This window comes from Leptonychotes weddellii, chromosome 2 (assembly GCF_054177405.1).
Source record: "Leptonychotes weddellii isolate Sample4059 chromosome 2, ASM5417740v2, whole genome shotgun sequence".
Lineage (NCBI taxonomy): Eukaryota > Metazoa > Chordata > Mammalia > Carnivora > Phocidae > Leptonychotes > Leptonychotes weddellii.
This window is the reverse complement of record NC_138370.1, coordinates 17,470,170-17,485,187: the sequence shown is the minus strand read 5'-3', so window position 1 is coordinate 17,485,187 and position 15,018 is coordinate 17,470,170. Positions and strand designations below refer to the sequence as shown.

The 15,018-nt window shown below is 34.2% G+C and overlaps 1 protein-coding gene across 4 annotated transcripts in view; it reads left to right on the top strand.

The window, feature by feature from the left end:
• The window catches only part of MICU3 (mitochondrial calcium uptake 3), a 101,116-nt gene that overhangs the window by 33,876 nt on the left and 52,222 nt on the right, over positions 1-15,018 (top strand). For all 4 annotated transcript variants that reach the window (XM_081808109.1, XM_081808101.1, XM_081808120.1 and 1 more), the window contains exon 2: positions 8,906-9,059. In XM_081808109.1, the coding sequence (XP_081664235.1) occupies positions 8,906-9,059 (154 nt within the window). The remainder of the gene's footprint in view (positions 1-8,905; positions 9,060-15,018) is intronic.

The window sequence follows — 15,018 nt, the reverse complement described above, 5'->3', positions numbered from 1 at the left end:
AGCTCAGTTCCTGGTTCCAGAGCAGGACAGACACCACCACCCAAATCTCTGGCCCGAAAGTCTTTGATTATTCCCAGGGTGGGACAGGATTGGTTTCAGAGACTGAAGTGAATGAAACAAATACCACAAATAGTGCTTAAGTATCTTCAACAGGTGCTTTTAGGAAGAGGAAGTCAAGGACACTGTTTCAGTATCAGAGTTCTCACAATGAAGATTCTGGTTCTTCTAAACACCAGCGAAAACAGGAATTCAGGGTACAAATATTAATTACATTTAATCTCTAAGGATTTTTAATTAGAACAAATTTTTTAAATTGGTAATTAATAAGCTATACTTCATGGATTGATGTGCTCCTTATTGCCTAACAAAAATTATGTTTCAGTCTCCCTGCATTTAAAAAGAGCTTTTTGAGTGGGTCTGCTGATAATAACAACAACAAATAACTTCCAAAGGCAGGAGTACATGCAGAGAAAAGATTTCACCTTAGAATAAGCCATTTAAAAGAAGCATCTCCAGGAAAGATGGAACGTGGAAACTTTGTGTTGAAGTTTGAACTTTGGAAAATTACTTCTTAGAAGCTTAACCAGTCTTCAGCTCCATCTATGCTTCTAGTACCCACCAGCTAAGTTCTTAGAGAGGCCATTTCTTTTTGTAGCCACTATAAACTTGAGGGTTTTCTCTTTAATATTCCTTAACAATTTAGAGGCTGTCACTTCCTCGGTTTCCTAAGTAGGTGTTTTTTAGTTTGACTGTCAACCTATGGAAATTAAGAATTTTTCTTAGATGACCATGACTTATATTAACTCCCTGTGGTTAACAAATGGTCTAGTTATATTTTATTGCCACTTTTGAAAGGCTTATTTTTTAAGTACATAATATTGGATTGATAATGGAGATTTTCATTTTAATAATTAATGTTTTAACAACTAAATGTAGGTAATTCAGGTTTTTTGGCTTTCAGGTTTGTTTTTCCATTCACCTTAGCTATATTATACTTATTGATGGTTTTTCTATATTGGGAATTTGTGATGCAAAAGGTATCATTTAATGAAACAGTACATATTAATGAAAAATGTTTAGATTAATTTTAAGTTTTAGAAGTTGACTTTAGAAAGATACATTGGATTTAGATAAGCAAAAAAGGTATTAAAGTAGATCATCCAGTGAATACTGGTATACTTCACCTGTTCCTTGTAATATAAGGATTATACCCATAGGTTCACACCAGTGTGCTACAGGGAAATGGCTGTATTTGTTTTTTAAAAATGCTCTGAACATTAACATGATACAAGATCATTGTCATTTGTAAGCAAGCAAGACTGCCAAGAGGATTAGTAAACTGGTTTGAATATCATTTTTCACCTTTATTTATTGGTTCTTGTTTTTGAATAATCATAATAGTGATATTAGAACTTCAGTAGGTTTAGATTTTTTTAACTTTGTAAAGTTCAAAAGCAAAGCTGAATCCTTTAAAGGTCTGAGAATTCCTTCTCATATTTTGGGAATCTTGTTGTCTGAAGCTGTCCCTTTTCTCAGGGATTCTAGTGGATCAAGTCAGGTATCAGCTGAACTTCATGGACCACTGCTCCTTATCAACCTCGTAAACACTGTAAAGTTTAATGTGGTTAGAACTGTACCACAGTAAACAAACAAACAAAAAAACCTGAATTCTTCATCTGTGCTCTTAGATCATTCATTAAGAAAATAGTCTGTTTTGGGGCACCTGGGTGGCTCAGTTGGTTACGAGTCTGCTTTCAACTCAGGTCATGATCCCAGGGTCCTGGGATCGAGCCCCACGTTGGGCTCCCCGCTCAGCATGGAGTCTGCTTCTCCCTCTCCCTCTGCCCCTTCCCCCTCATTCTCTCTCTCTCCCTCTCTAATAAATAAATAAAATCTTAAAAAAAAAAAAAGAAAATAGTCTGTTTATAAACCACAGAGAAAGAAGCATGTGGACATTTGGAAGGTTTGAGACTGAATGGGCATATATGGGTAGAACATGATTAAACCAAGCTTACTCATATTTGTCTCTAGAAACAGTTTTAGATAAAGTAAGTAATCTTCCAATTGATTATTTTATAATTAACTTATTTGTATATAGTGCACATACCAAGTATCTGTTGGATGAATGAATGAATTTACATTAGCTCATTAGTTGATTTTAAATATTCATCTTGGAAACTAAAAATTGTTAAAATATAATATAATTGAGTTTTGTCCAATACCTTTTGAGTTTTTGTTTGAGGATTTCTATTTATGCTGGTACTTGCCCAACACATTTTAAATTTTTGGTTGGGGACTCATACTTATATTTCTATTTGGGTAAAAAAGGTAAAGAAACAAGAGGACCAGATGATCTCTAAGGTCTGTGAAGACCAGTCTAACTCTAAACACATTTATTCCCAGTGAACAAAGGAAAAGAGATACCTATTCCTGATTTAAGGTAGAAGATAATGATCAAAACCAACAGCAGACATTGCATTTAATGGCAATTCATTAGAAGCATTCTCTTCAAAATGTGGAACAAGATAATTATGCTTACTATGATAACTATTCAGCATCATATTTAGAGACATAGACCTCTCATAATTAAGACAATGAAAATGAAGTATAAATATTAAAAAGGAAAAGCTACAACTGTCATTTATTATGAAAGAATTTATGATTATTTACTTAGAAAATCGAAGGAAAAAAGTTATTAAAATGAATGAAGGAGTTTAAAAAGGTAATTGGATAGAAAGCAAATATACGAAAGTCATCAGAAATAACCAGTTGAAAATGTAACAGGAATAAAAGGTTCCATTCACAATTCACAATTACACAGAAACTATAAAATGTACCAAAAATCTACCGAAAATATGTAAAACTTATATGAAGAAAACTGCAAAACTTTACTGAAAGACATAGTTGAAGACCTGAATAAATAGATATCCATGTTCCCAGATGGGAAAAATCAAGTCTCCTAAATTACACCAAAATTGAGTGTCATCCCCAACAAAATGCTAGTAGGATTATTTAAATAGAATTTGACATATTGATTTCAAAGTTCACTTAGAGAAGAAACTTGAATATCAATCACTATGAATATTTTTTAAAGATTGATAATAAGATGAAATCTTGCTTTACCTAATATCAAAACATAACCACAAGCTATAATAATTAAAACAGTATGGCATTTGAGTAGGGAGTAACAAATAATATAAAGAATATAAAGCCAACCAAAGTATTGATTTCCTTTTCTGCTCTTCATCTCATCCCATTCTCCAGTCAGATGAACCCATTCCTCCCAGTTGATAATAACTAGACTGTTTTAGGATCCGGCCAATATACTGGATCAACATGGGAAAATTGGTTTTTACTTTTTACCAGTTTATGTTGCATTTGAGCAGTGCCAGTGTATATTATTGCACTATATGATTTATCTCACTAAATTGAGAAGAGGCAGTGAAGGAAGCAACAAGGGAGCAGTAGCAGGAAGCCCTTTTAAGCACCCAGACTCTGGTTATCTCTTATACATAAATCATATTCCTCCCTTTTAGCATATACTTTTTTTGTCTGGGGCATGAACCATTCTCAAATACCTTCCCAGTCCTTCTTTTAAGGTGTTGCTAAATTTAAGACCTGTAGGCACCACCTAATACCATTATCAAAAATGATGTGTATTATTGCTAAGGCAACAAGAGGTAGAATTCATTAAGTGGAGTTTTGTTGTTTCAAGTTTTTATTTAAATTCCAGTTAACATATAATGCAATATTAGTTTCAGGAGTAGTATTTAGTGATTCATCACTTACATATAACACCCAATGCTCATCACAAGTGCCTTCGTTAATCCCCATCACCCATTTAACCCATCTCCCGCCCACCTCCCCTCCAGTTTTTTCTCTATAGTTGAGTCTGTTTTATGGTTTGCCTCTCTTTTTCCCCCCCATGTTCATTTGTTTTGTTTCTTAAATTCCACATATGAGTGAAATCATATGGTATTTTTCTCTGATTGACTTATTTCACTTAGCATAATACACTCTAGTTCCATCCATGTTGTTGCAAATGGCAAGATTTCATTTCTTTTTGATGGCTGATTAATATTTCATTATACATACACACACACACACACACACATGCACACACACCACAATTCCTTTACCCATTCATCAATCAATAGACATTTGGGCTCTTTCCATAATTTGGCTACTGTTGATAATGCCATTAAGTATTGGGGTGCATGTATCCCTTTGAATCAATATTTTTGTATCCTTTAGGTAAATACCTAGTAGTGCTATTTCTGGATCATAGGGTAGTTCTATCTTTAACTTTTTGGGGAACTTCCATCCAGTTTTCCAGAGTGGCTGCACCAGTTTGCATTCCCACCAACAGTGTAAGTGGGTTCCCCTTTCTCCGCATCCTTGCCAACATTTGTTGTTTCCCGTGTTGTTAATTTTAGCCATTTGGACAGATGTGAGGTGATATCTCACTGTAGTTTTGGTTTGTATTTCCCTAATGATGATTGATGCTGAGCAACTTTTCATATATCTGTTAGCCATCTGGATGTCTTCTTTGGAAGGATGTCTATTTAAGTCTTCTGCCCATTTCCTAATTGGATTATTTGGTTTTTGGGTGTTGAGCTTGATAAATTCTTTATAGATTTTCAATACTAACCCTTTATCAGATATGTCATTTGCAAATCTCTTCTTCCATTCTGAAGATTGCCTTTTAGTTCTGTTGATTGTTTCCTTCACTGTGCAGAAGGTTTTTATTTTGATGAAGCCCAGTAGTTCATTTTTGCTTTTGTTTCTCTTGCCTCCCAATCTAGTAAGAAGTTGCTACGGCTGATGTCAAAGAAGTTACTACCCGTGTTCTCTTCTAGTATTTTGATGTTTTCCTGTCTCACACTTAGGTCTTTCATCCGTTTTGAATTAATTTTTGTATATGGTGTAAGAAAGTGGTCCACTTTCATTCTTTTATATGTTGCTGTCTGTTTTCCCAACACCATTTGTTAAAGAGACTGTCCTTTTCCCAATGGATGTTCTTTCCTGGTTTGTCGAAGATTAGTCGATCATACAGTTGTGGGTCCATTTCTGAATTTTCTATTCTGTTCCATTGATCAATGTGTCTGTTTTTGTGCCAGTACCATATTGTCTTGATCACTACAGCTTTGTAATATTACTTGAAATCCTGAATTGTGATGCTTCTAGCTTTACTTTTCTTTTTCAAGATTGCGTTGGCTATTCGTGGTCTTTTGTTGTTCCCTACAAATTTTAGGATTGTTTGTTCTAGCTCTGTGAAAAATGCTAGTGATATTTTGATAGGAATTGCATTAAATGTGTAGATTGCTTTGGGTAATATAGAAATTTTAACAACATTTGTTCTTCCAGTTATGAGCTTGGAGTATTTTTCCATTTCTTTGTGTCATCTTCAATTTCTTTCCTACAGTGGAGTTTAAATGAAAACTTAACTCTACTTGGTCAGATTTTTTCTGAAACTGTTACTCAGGTGGTTAAAGGATTCACACTGTCCTATAGTTCTGCCTGTTCTCTCTGAGTAGAGAATGGATTAGAGGCAAAAATCACAGGCCATTACTGTAAAATTTTAGGGAAGTAGTGTGTGCTTACACAAAAGTGGTGGCTGTGGCGGATGTGAGAAATTAGAGGGAGAACAACAGGTTTTGTTGATTGATTGTTAGTAGAAGTTAAGGAGAAGGAAGAGTTGTCAGCATTAGCTCATGGAAGGTGGATCAAATTCCCAGCTGCAGTGGTCAAGTGGGTTTGGCGTGCTGGGACCAATGACAGACACTTAGGAAGGAAAGTTTCATGAGAAAACACAGGTACATCATAAGCAGTAATGGCAGCAGCAGGTAGAGGCGGAAGTCACAGATCAAGTCCATATTAGATCATTAACAAATAAAGATGTTATGGGCAAAAACTGTGGTTCAAGATGTTAGACTAAGGCATGGCTTCAGATAGTGGTGGAGAAACCATGAGAGCTCCACACAGAGTGGTCCTTCAGGGAATTCTCTGGAAATCAGTCATGGTTGATTGGGGCCAGTTAGGTCCAAGGAAATGGCCTAGCAGGAAGAAAGCAGGAGAGAAAACTGTGGTCACAGACAAGATTGAGTTCCCTGTCCTAGGAGGAAGAAGAACCCCCTGGAATATATGTATAGAAAGGGACCTAAGATGTTAGACCAATCCTTGAGGACTATTCAGGGAGATTATTGCCCATTATTGACGTTAAGTTGCTCAGTGTCTCACTTCTCACCCATGACAGAGCCAAAACAGTTTCCCAGTACCTATGGATTACCTGAGTAATTGTTACTAACATACTGCTGAACTGGCTTGTCTCTGGTATGGAGCTGCGTTATCTTTCTAAAGCATCATTTTTTTTGTGTCATTGCTCTACGTGAGAATCTCCTAAAGCCATGTTTTCTATCAGATTAAATTCCAGTGTTTTAGTCTGGCATTCAGAAATCTTATCAGTTTACTTACCCTTTTCCATGAATGCAAATCCTCTGCTCTGGGAAGGTTCTTACCATCTTTTCAGATATTCTTTGTAAACCTAGAATGCTCATATCTTTTCCTGACATTAAAATTCATTTTTTTTCTTCCTGAAACCTTTTTTTTTTATTTTTAAAGATTTTTATTTATTTATTTGAGAGAGAGAGAGAACATGAGGAGGGGGTGGGCAGAGGGAGAGGGAGAAGCAGGCTCCCCACTGAGCAGGGAGCCCGATGCGGGGCTCGATCCCAGGACCCTGGGATCATGACCTGAGCCGAAGGCAGACACAACGACTGAGCCACCCAGGCGCCCCAGAAACCTTTTTTTTTTTTTTTTAAGATTTTATTTATTTGAGAGAAAGAGAGAGCACAAGCAGGGGAAGCAGCAGAGGGAGAAGGTGAAGCAGGTCTCTGATCAGGGAGCCCGATGCAGGGTCCCAATTCCAGGACCCTGGGATCATAACCTGAGCTGAAGGCAGATACTTAACCAACTGAGCCACCAGGAGCCCCATGAAACCATATTAACCTCAATCTCTATAGTGCTTTTTATTTTGATTTACTCTAACCTGACTCATTACTTTCTTCCATGTTTGTACCTTTTGTCTCTCCAACTACCATTTTGTCCCTCCATATAGATTGCATATTTCTTAAAGGCAGAGACTATACATTCTATCTCTTTTACATGCCATTAAAAAGTAGGGAATGAACCTTTCTTTTAGTTTTTAATTGACTACTTGTGTAATGTTTTTAAAAGTCTTAGTCTTCAGAATAGTGGGAAAAGATTAGTCATTTGCCTAGCTTTTCATTTAATAAAGTGTAACTTAGAAATACAAAATGTAGTCTCCTCTTGAAAGTTCTTGTGGATTGTTTTGATACGACTTCTCAAGATATTAGATATTTAAATAATTTTAATAGTTTACACATAATCTGCATTATGACCTCATAGACATGGAAGAGACAATAAATAGAATAAGCTTGCCATCCTAAATAATAATTTTTTCTAATATAAAGTAATTTTTATGAAATGTTCAAAATATAATTATTGTTGATAATCTTGTAAATTGCTGTTAACTCCCTAGGGCAGAGTGAAAATATATATGAAAAGATTTTGATTGATCAATCAAATCCACTCTTAGGAATTTATCTCAAGGAACTCTTTGTACGTATATGTAAATATATTCTATCCTGGTCATTTTAACATTGTTTTATAATAGTAAAATACTATGAATAACCTAAATAAATATTCAACCGTATGTAATTCATAAATTGTGCTATCATACATTTACTATGAAATTTTATACAGTTACTAAAAAAGGGTCTACTAGAGTATGTAGAGTATTTAGTGACATGAGAAACTAGCCCTGATATATTAGTAAGTGAAAAATATCAGATTACTGAACAGTGTAGTGTAATCCAATTTTTGCCGAAAAAGAAAAAACTAAATCTATAAATTTTAAAAATTCTGTCTTCTGAATTAAATATAATAACTCTTCATCACTTTTGTAATAAAAAAAATCCTTCTATTAAAAAATAAATTTGCTGTGGTTCAGAGAGAAAGGACCAGTGAAAAATTATCCACAAAGAAAGGTCTTGAAATTAAGGAAAACAAAAGAGACTTCCTGCCCCCTGCCCCCCGCATTTATACACACTCTTCTAATTCTGATAATCTTAACCTTAGGTAGAATTCAGAGCAACCATTGGTAGTAACTGTACTATAGTGATCTAGAGTTAGCAACTTCAGTTCTAATCTAAGTGGTTTCTTTAGTGGTAGCCCTGAATAGCATATCAGGGTTTCACTTTCTTTTTTTAGAAAATCAATAGACTAGGGGCACCTGGTTGGCTCAGTCAGTTAAGCATCTGCCTTCAGCTCGGGTCATGATCTCGGGGTTCTAGGATTGAGTCCCACATGGCGCTCCCTGCTCAGCAGGAAGCCTGCTTCTTCCTCTCCCTCTGCCTGCTGCTCCCCCTGCTTGTGCTCTCTCTCTCTCTCTCAAATAAATAAATAAATAAAATCTTTAAAAAAAAAACCAATAGACTATACTGAACAGAATTCTGATTAGATCAATAGAGAGCACATAGTAGGCATTCAGCAATAGTTAGTGTTCTTTCTAAAGAAACTACTAGCTCAGAAAATTTCATGTTTTCTGGAATTGAAACTTCAGAAGTAAATCACAGGTCCTTTAAAGTGCCAGTTTAGAATTTTCAGGCCCTTAATGATATTTATTGTAGGATCTTTCAAACATTAGTTCATTTTATTCACATGGGTAATTTATTTATAAAATAATTAAGTTCTCCAGAAGACAATATTTTCACACTTGGTCATTTACTCTGTTAATTCACTTTCAGCATAATTAAAAGCATTTAGCTTCTAAAAGGAGACATTATTTCACACAGTCCAAATTTATTTGCTTTCTCAACTTTAGGTTGCTATCAACCGAACAGACATTGAAGACTTAGACCTCTATGCTACATCTCGGGAAAGGAGATTTCGTTTGTTTGCTTCTATAGAATGTGAAGGACAGTTATTCATGACTCCATATGATTTTATTTTGGCTGTTACAACTGATGAGCCCAAATGTAAGTATGTTTTTTAAATTCTCTTAATAATTTTATAAGATTTTTTTCTTATCTCTGGTTTGTAAAAGTGTGGAACAGGATAAGTTTTCAGAATAACTAACCAAGTAATGTATTTCAAAAGACATTATGCTATATAATCTTACTAGACTAATATTTCTTATAAACTCTGACTGATACCTCTTTTCACAAACTTTCATTTATTTCCTCTTTTTCAGTTCATTGAACTTAAAAACCACCTTACTCTTGATATTCTTTATAATAGGTTCATATTCTGCCTATTCAGTTCTTCTATCCAGCATGAACAGAGTAATTCAGAGGACTGGCTTTGAAGCTAGACCTGGGTCAAGAATTCTACCTATATTTCTTCTGTATTTGTCATGGCTCCTACAGGGCAAATACATACTGTTACTCATCTTTTCATGTGTTAGAGCAGTGGTTTTCAAACTCTTTGGCATTATGTACCTTCTTGCAAATCTCTTCAGTGAGTAATAGAAGACAGCTATATTCTCATCTGCTTTTTTTATTCAGTAGTTGCAGTGTGTTGTTTTTCATAAAGTATATTAAGAAAATCTGCCTCACAGATAAAGAAGTAGGAAAAAGGAAGAGTATTTTAATAGCCCTTTCAGATTATTGTAGATATTCTTCTTTGATACTGAATCAACACTTGGCTAGTGGTAGTTTCTTAAAGTTTAGTTGCAGTGTGGAATTTGAAACTTTTGTCATCTGTTATGTTAAAATCCACTGGCCTACACTGCACTTTGAATGGATCTTTTACCCTTATATAATCTTGTAACATCAAACCGAAGATACTGGTTGATTCAGTTATGCAGATCTTCCAAATGTTGACGTATTTATTATACAATACATTTTTAAAATCAGATTCAGTGATATTGTCATAATATTCTCATGAAAGTCTTTACTTATTGGAAAGCTGTCAAACTCATGGTGGTGTATACAAGTTTTCCCAAACTCTAATTTTTACTGAAAGCTCAAATGTTATTACTGGCAACAAATACTGTCAGTTGTTTTCTTTAAGTTAAAGCTGACTTTGTTCATTTGTAAGAAAGTGCCTGCCAAATACCTAAGTCTAAATAACCATAATTTGTCTGTCAGTTGTTCTTTCAAGTAAAAATCATGTTCCATGAAAAAAAGTTCAGTTCACAACTCAAAGAATCACAGTGCTTTCTCTCAAGACAGCGATAGTACTTTGGAATGCAACAGAGTGCTTTATGCACACTTCCCATTTCATCTCACAGCATATGACGACATACTCAAAGACACCTATCCAATGCCGGGTAGTGCACTAGGCACTGGAGATAAAGGGGTGAGGGAAACAAACAAATAAAAATAGGTGCCCTCCACCCTCACAATGCTTACAATCTGGTGGACAAAACCAACGCTGATCAATGAAATAAGTAAATAGCAAATTATATCTGTGATAAGTGCCATGAAAGAAAGATACTTGAGGCTCTGAGAGCATATTTTGGAGAAGTAACTTAGGTAGCTCAGGGAGATATTCCCTGGGCAAATAAATATCCACATGAAATGTGAATTGTGAATAAGAGTTAACTAGGCAAGTAGGAAGTTGAGAGTAGAGAATTTCAGCAGGAGAAACAGCAAGTATCAAGGTGCCATGACAAGAAGGAATGTGATACATGTGAGGAGGGGAAAAAGATCTGGGTAGCTATAGTGCAAGGAGCAAAGAAGAATATGGTATGAAGTGAGGGTGGGTATGTGGGGCAGTTCCAAATCATTGAGTTGGTAAGCTTATATTAAACATTTTTGTTTTTATCCTAAAAGTAATGGAAAATCATGGCAGTAGTGTAAGCTGCAGAATAATTTGGTGTGTTAGAAAACAACTCAACTGAGTAACTTTTTAAAATCCTTTTGGCTTTATTCAATGATTCATGAATCAGGCAGCATCCAATCTAGCAGATAGTGAGGAGCTCCAAGGAGCTGTATAAAACAAAAGACTTATAGGCAGAAGGGAACAGGAATAAGAAAGTTATACGAGGCAAAAAAAAAAAGTGGGTTAGTTATTGAAAGGTTACCTTCCTTTAGAGGACAGCAGGGGTCTCTCAGGCAGATTACAAACTAGTGCTGATTGACTGATTTAAGATTCCATTTCTGGCAGAACAGAAACTGTAATTAAGCCGTGGCTTGGTTATGTGGGTCTTAGCATAAGGAACTCCATATTGAACCTGTTGTCTTGTTTTTAACAGGTGCGTACCATTATTAGATTGTGTTTTGAAAAGATCTTTCAGGGTGGACATAGATTGAAGAGGGCCAGAGTGAGCCTGAGCAGATCAGAGAGGAGACTCTTGTCCAGGCTTGAAAAGCTTCTAATAAGGGTGGTAATGGTGATGATGGAGTAATGAGTACTAAAAATTTCTGGCTGGTTTACCTGTATGGATGGCAGTGGAGACCAGGTTTGAAGGGAAATATTGTAACTTCAACTTTGGACATGATGGATTTAAGATGCCTTAGATATCCAAAAGAGGAGATATGGAAGAGGCAGTTGGATCTGGCTTTTGATCATTCATTTCAAGTCATTGAAAATCAATGTACCAAATAATCAGTTGTTTGATAATCTACTTGAAACTGCCAAACAAATGCCTTAAGTTATGTTAGAACAAATTATAGCCCTTTTTCTTCAGAGCTAGGGATATGGCAAAACCTTAAATAAATCCTTAAGAGCTAATATATAGCATGGTTACTGTAGGTGATAATACCATATTGTATAATTGAAATTTGCCAAAAGAGTAGATCTTAAGCATTCCTAATAGTAACCAAAAAAGTAACTATGTGAGGTGAAAAAAAAAATGTGTAAAAGCTCAAAAAAATTAAATCCTAAATAATTTGGCAAATTGGCTACTTTGAAAATTATCTTTTAATCAATTAATATTTTAGATTTTAGATTATTTCCGTTGGAAATGAGGGGAGAGGGCTGGGTAGAGTATATATTTAGGGTTCATCTGTATGTGATTGGTAATTAATGCAATAATTATGGATGAGATTGCCTAGGAGGCAGTATAGAATGAGAACATAGGTGACCAAGGACCAATCCTTGAGGAACTCCTAGACTTTAAATGATGAAGGTACAACAGCTTGAAAGATGAGCCTCAAAAGGGAAAATAGGAGTATCCAGAAACATGGGAACAAAATCAAGAGTATGGAGTCATAGAAGCCAAGGAAAATGAACAGAATGGTCAAATGAGATGTCAAGTTAGATGAGGACAGAAAAATGTCTACTAGATTTAGTAATTTGAAGGTTATTGATGATTTCTAAAATGATGTTTCAATGTAGTGATTAGAGCAAAGACCAGATTGCAAGAGCAGATGAAGAAATGAAGACAGTGAGTATAAAGGACCCTTTCAAAATGTTTGGCTGTGAAGTAGAGAGGAAATGAAAGATAGTAGTTGAAGGAGAGACTTCATCATGCAATATTTTGTCAGGAGACTCTGAGGTTATCAACTGAAGGAGAGGGAACTATATGAACAAACACATGGGATCAAGAGAGTAAATGGTGTGTTCAGAATAGTCCACTTTGGGAGTATGTAAGGTAGTAGTGATAGAAAAGGCTATAAATTGAGTAGGGCTCTTTTTTGGAGGAATTTGAGGGCTGTGGAAAGGATTATATCTCTCTGCGCTCCTTTAACCTCCCTTTCTTCCCTCCCTTCTAGAAATATTTATTGAGTACTTACCATGTACCAGATAACCGTGTTTCGCCTTGGAATTGGTTGTTTGATACTTTTTGTCCTCTTAAAATATTTTAAGTTTCGTAAGTGTAGAGACTGTACGTAGAAAAGGCCCTTATACAAAAATAGATATATATGTGTTCCATACATTTGTTTAATTGATTTCATACAATTTTTTGTATGAAATCTTTTTATATTTATTATTAAGTTAGCACAGATTTGATAAAACTGTTGATGTATTTTTTAGAATATCAAATGGTATTTTTGCATCAAATTCTATAATTTTTGTGAAATTTATGTTTGAGAAGTCATTCAATAAGTAATGCTTAATTTAGAATTTCATAGTTTGAAAATTTTTAATTCATTATTTTCTTGAATTTTTTCTTCATAATATACTGACTGTAAGCCTGTCGGTGGCTTTTTACTTTTTGGAAATAAATTTCAAATTTGATTCTTTTCAAGATATTACAAAACTACCACTTGCAGGAAAAAACATTCCATTATAAAAAACTTGCACAGGACATTTAACAACCAGAAATTAACTGATCAGTTAGTTTCAAACTGGGACTTTTAAAACATAGTTAAGAATGATCACTAAAGATCAAGATATTTGTAAAAACTTTTTTTCAAGTGTAGGGTTACAAAAAGAAATATTTGCCTCAGAAGAGAAAATGTTTCATAGACTGAGTATTAAATCATATGTATATCAGTGTGGCATATTGAAATTAGACAGACTTGTATTTAAACCTGAGCATTCATTTACTAGCTTTGAGAACTTTGTTAAATTATTTATTTTTTTGTCTCCTCATTTATAAAAATAAAAATAATAGCAACCTCATGAGATTTTTGAAGATTGAGTGATATTGGTTGTGTTTAGTAAGATATCAGAAACACGGTAAGCACTTAATACATGTTCGCAGCTGTCATTGTCATATCTTCATCATCGTTTGAATTCATAATCATAACATTTTTAAAAAATCTTTGATATAATTTTATGGTGACATCAACAGGAAAAAATTGGTATGCTGCGTAAACATTTGCTTAATATAGTTCAAATAAATGTTAATCAAGATATATTTGATTGTTGATTAAGCTTTGTGTTTGAAATCTAGAAAAATTCTTATTTTACCTACCTCAATAGAACCTAAAAGGTAAGTTTCCCTTCTAGAACTAAAATAATTGATTACCTTCATGTAGCTTCAAGTATTATTTTAATTTTAGTTTTAAAAAATATATTGTTAAAAATTTCAAACATACATGAAAGTATTAAAAATATGATGAACATCAACCTATAGCTGAAGAAATAAAATACATCCAATAGAATTGAAGTCCCTCTTCACCCAAGTTATATTTATATATGTAGTAACTTCATATGAAATAAGGAATTTAGAAAATCAGAAAATCCTTTGAAGAACAATCTTAATGGCTCTTTAGTCTTTATAAAAAAAGCTAATAATACTGAACATGGTGACATATCCGGCAGAATGAATATGTCTTTTGTGAATAATTTACCCTGGAAATCTCATAAACCCTACAAAACTCAAGAGTGTGTCTGACTTCCTCTTCTGATAAATAGCTTCTGAACATTGCATAAGAGCATGTGCATGTACTTTAGTGCCATTTGTTTTTCTTCTGTTCATACTGCTATATTTCAAAAGCAACAGATAATAAATACTATTTACAGTGTTCTGTTCATTATGAAAAGGAGGATGAAATAAATGTATTAGAATTAAGGCTAAATGCTGACTTCTTTATAAACCTGTGATTTTAATCACTTGATTACACATTTGTATAAATTATCTTGGGTAAAAAAAGGATATTGTTGCTATATAGAGAAGAAGTCAATCTCCATAAAAATCGGTTTGCTGAATTTTAGAACATACTTCTATGCTTTCGATCTTAAAGTGACTTTTTATATTGCTTACAAAAAAGAAAGTTACATGGCAAAAACTGCCTATCTGATAGTCTTGACTTCGATGTACTGTTTACAGTAACTATGGTTAATTATAAAGAAATAGCCGCATTGCCATGTAAAAAAATTATTGGTTATCATTATTGTTATGTAGCTGAAATAATTAATATTTATCAGCTCCTAATGCAGCTGTGTAATAAGACTTAATCACATATAAATCTGGAGATAATTCTTGGGCAGACATTAGATATTCAGAGTTTTCAAATCTGAGCAAAGGAAACAGCAATGGTGACTGAGCATTTATTCCAATATTATAAGATTTATAGTGTTTGAGATCTTCAAGGGTGT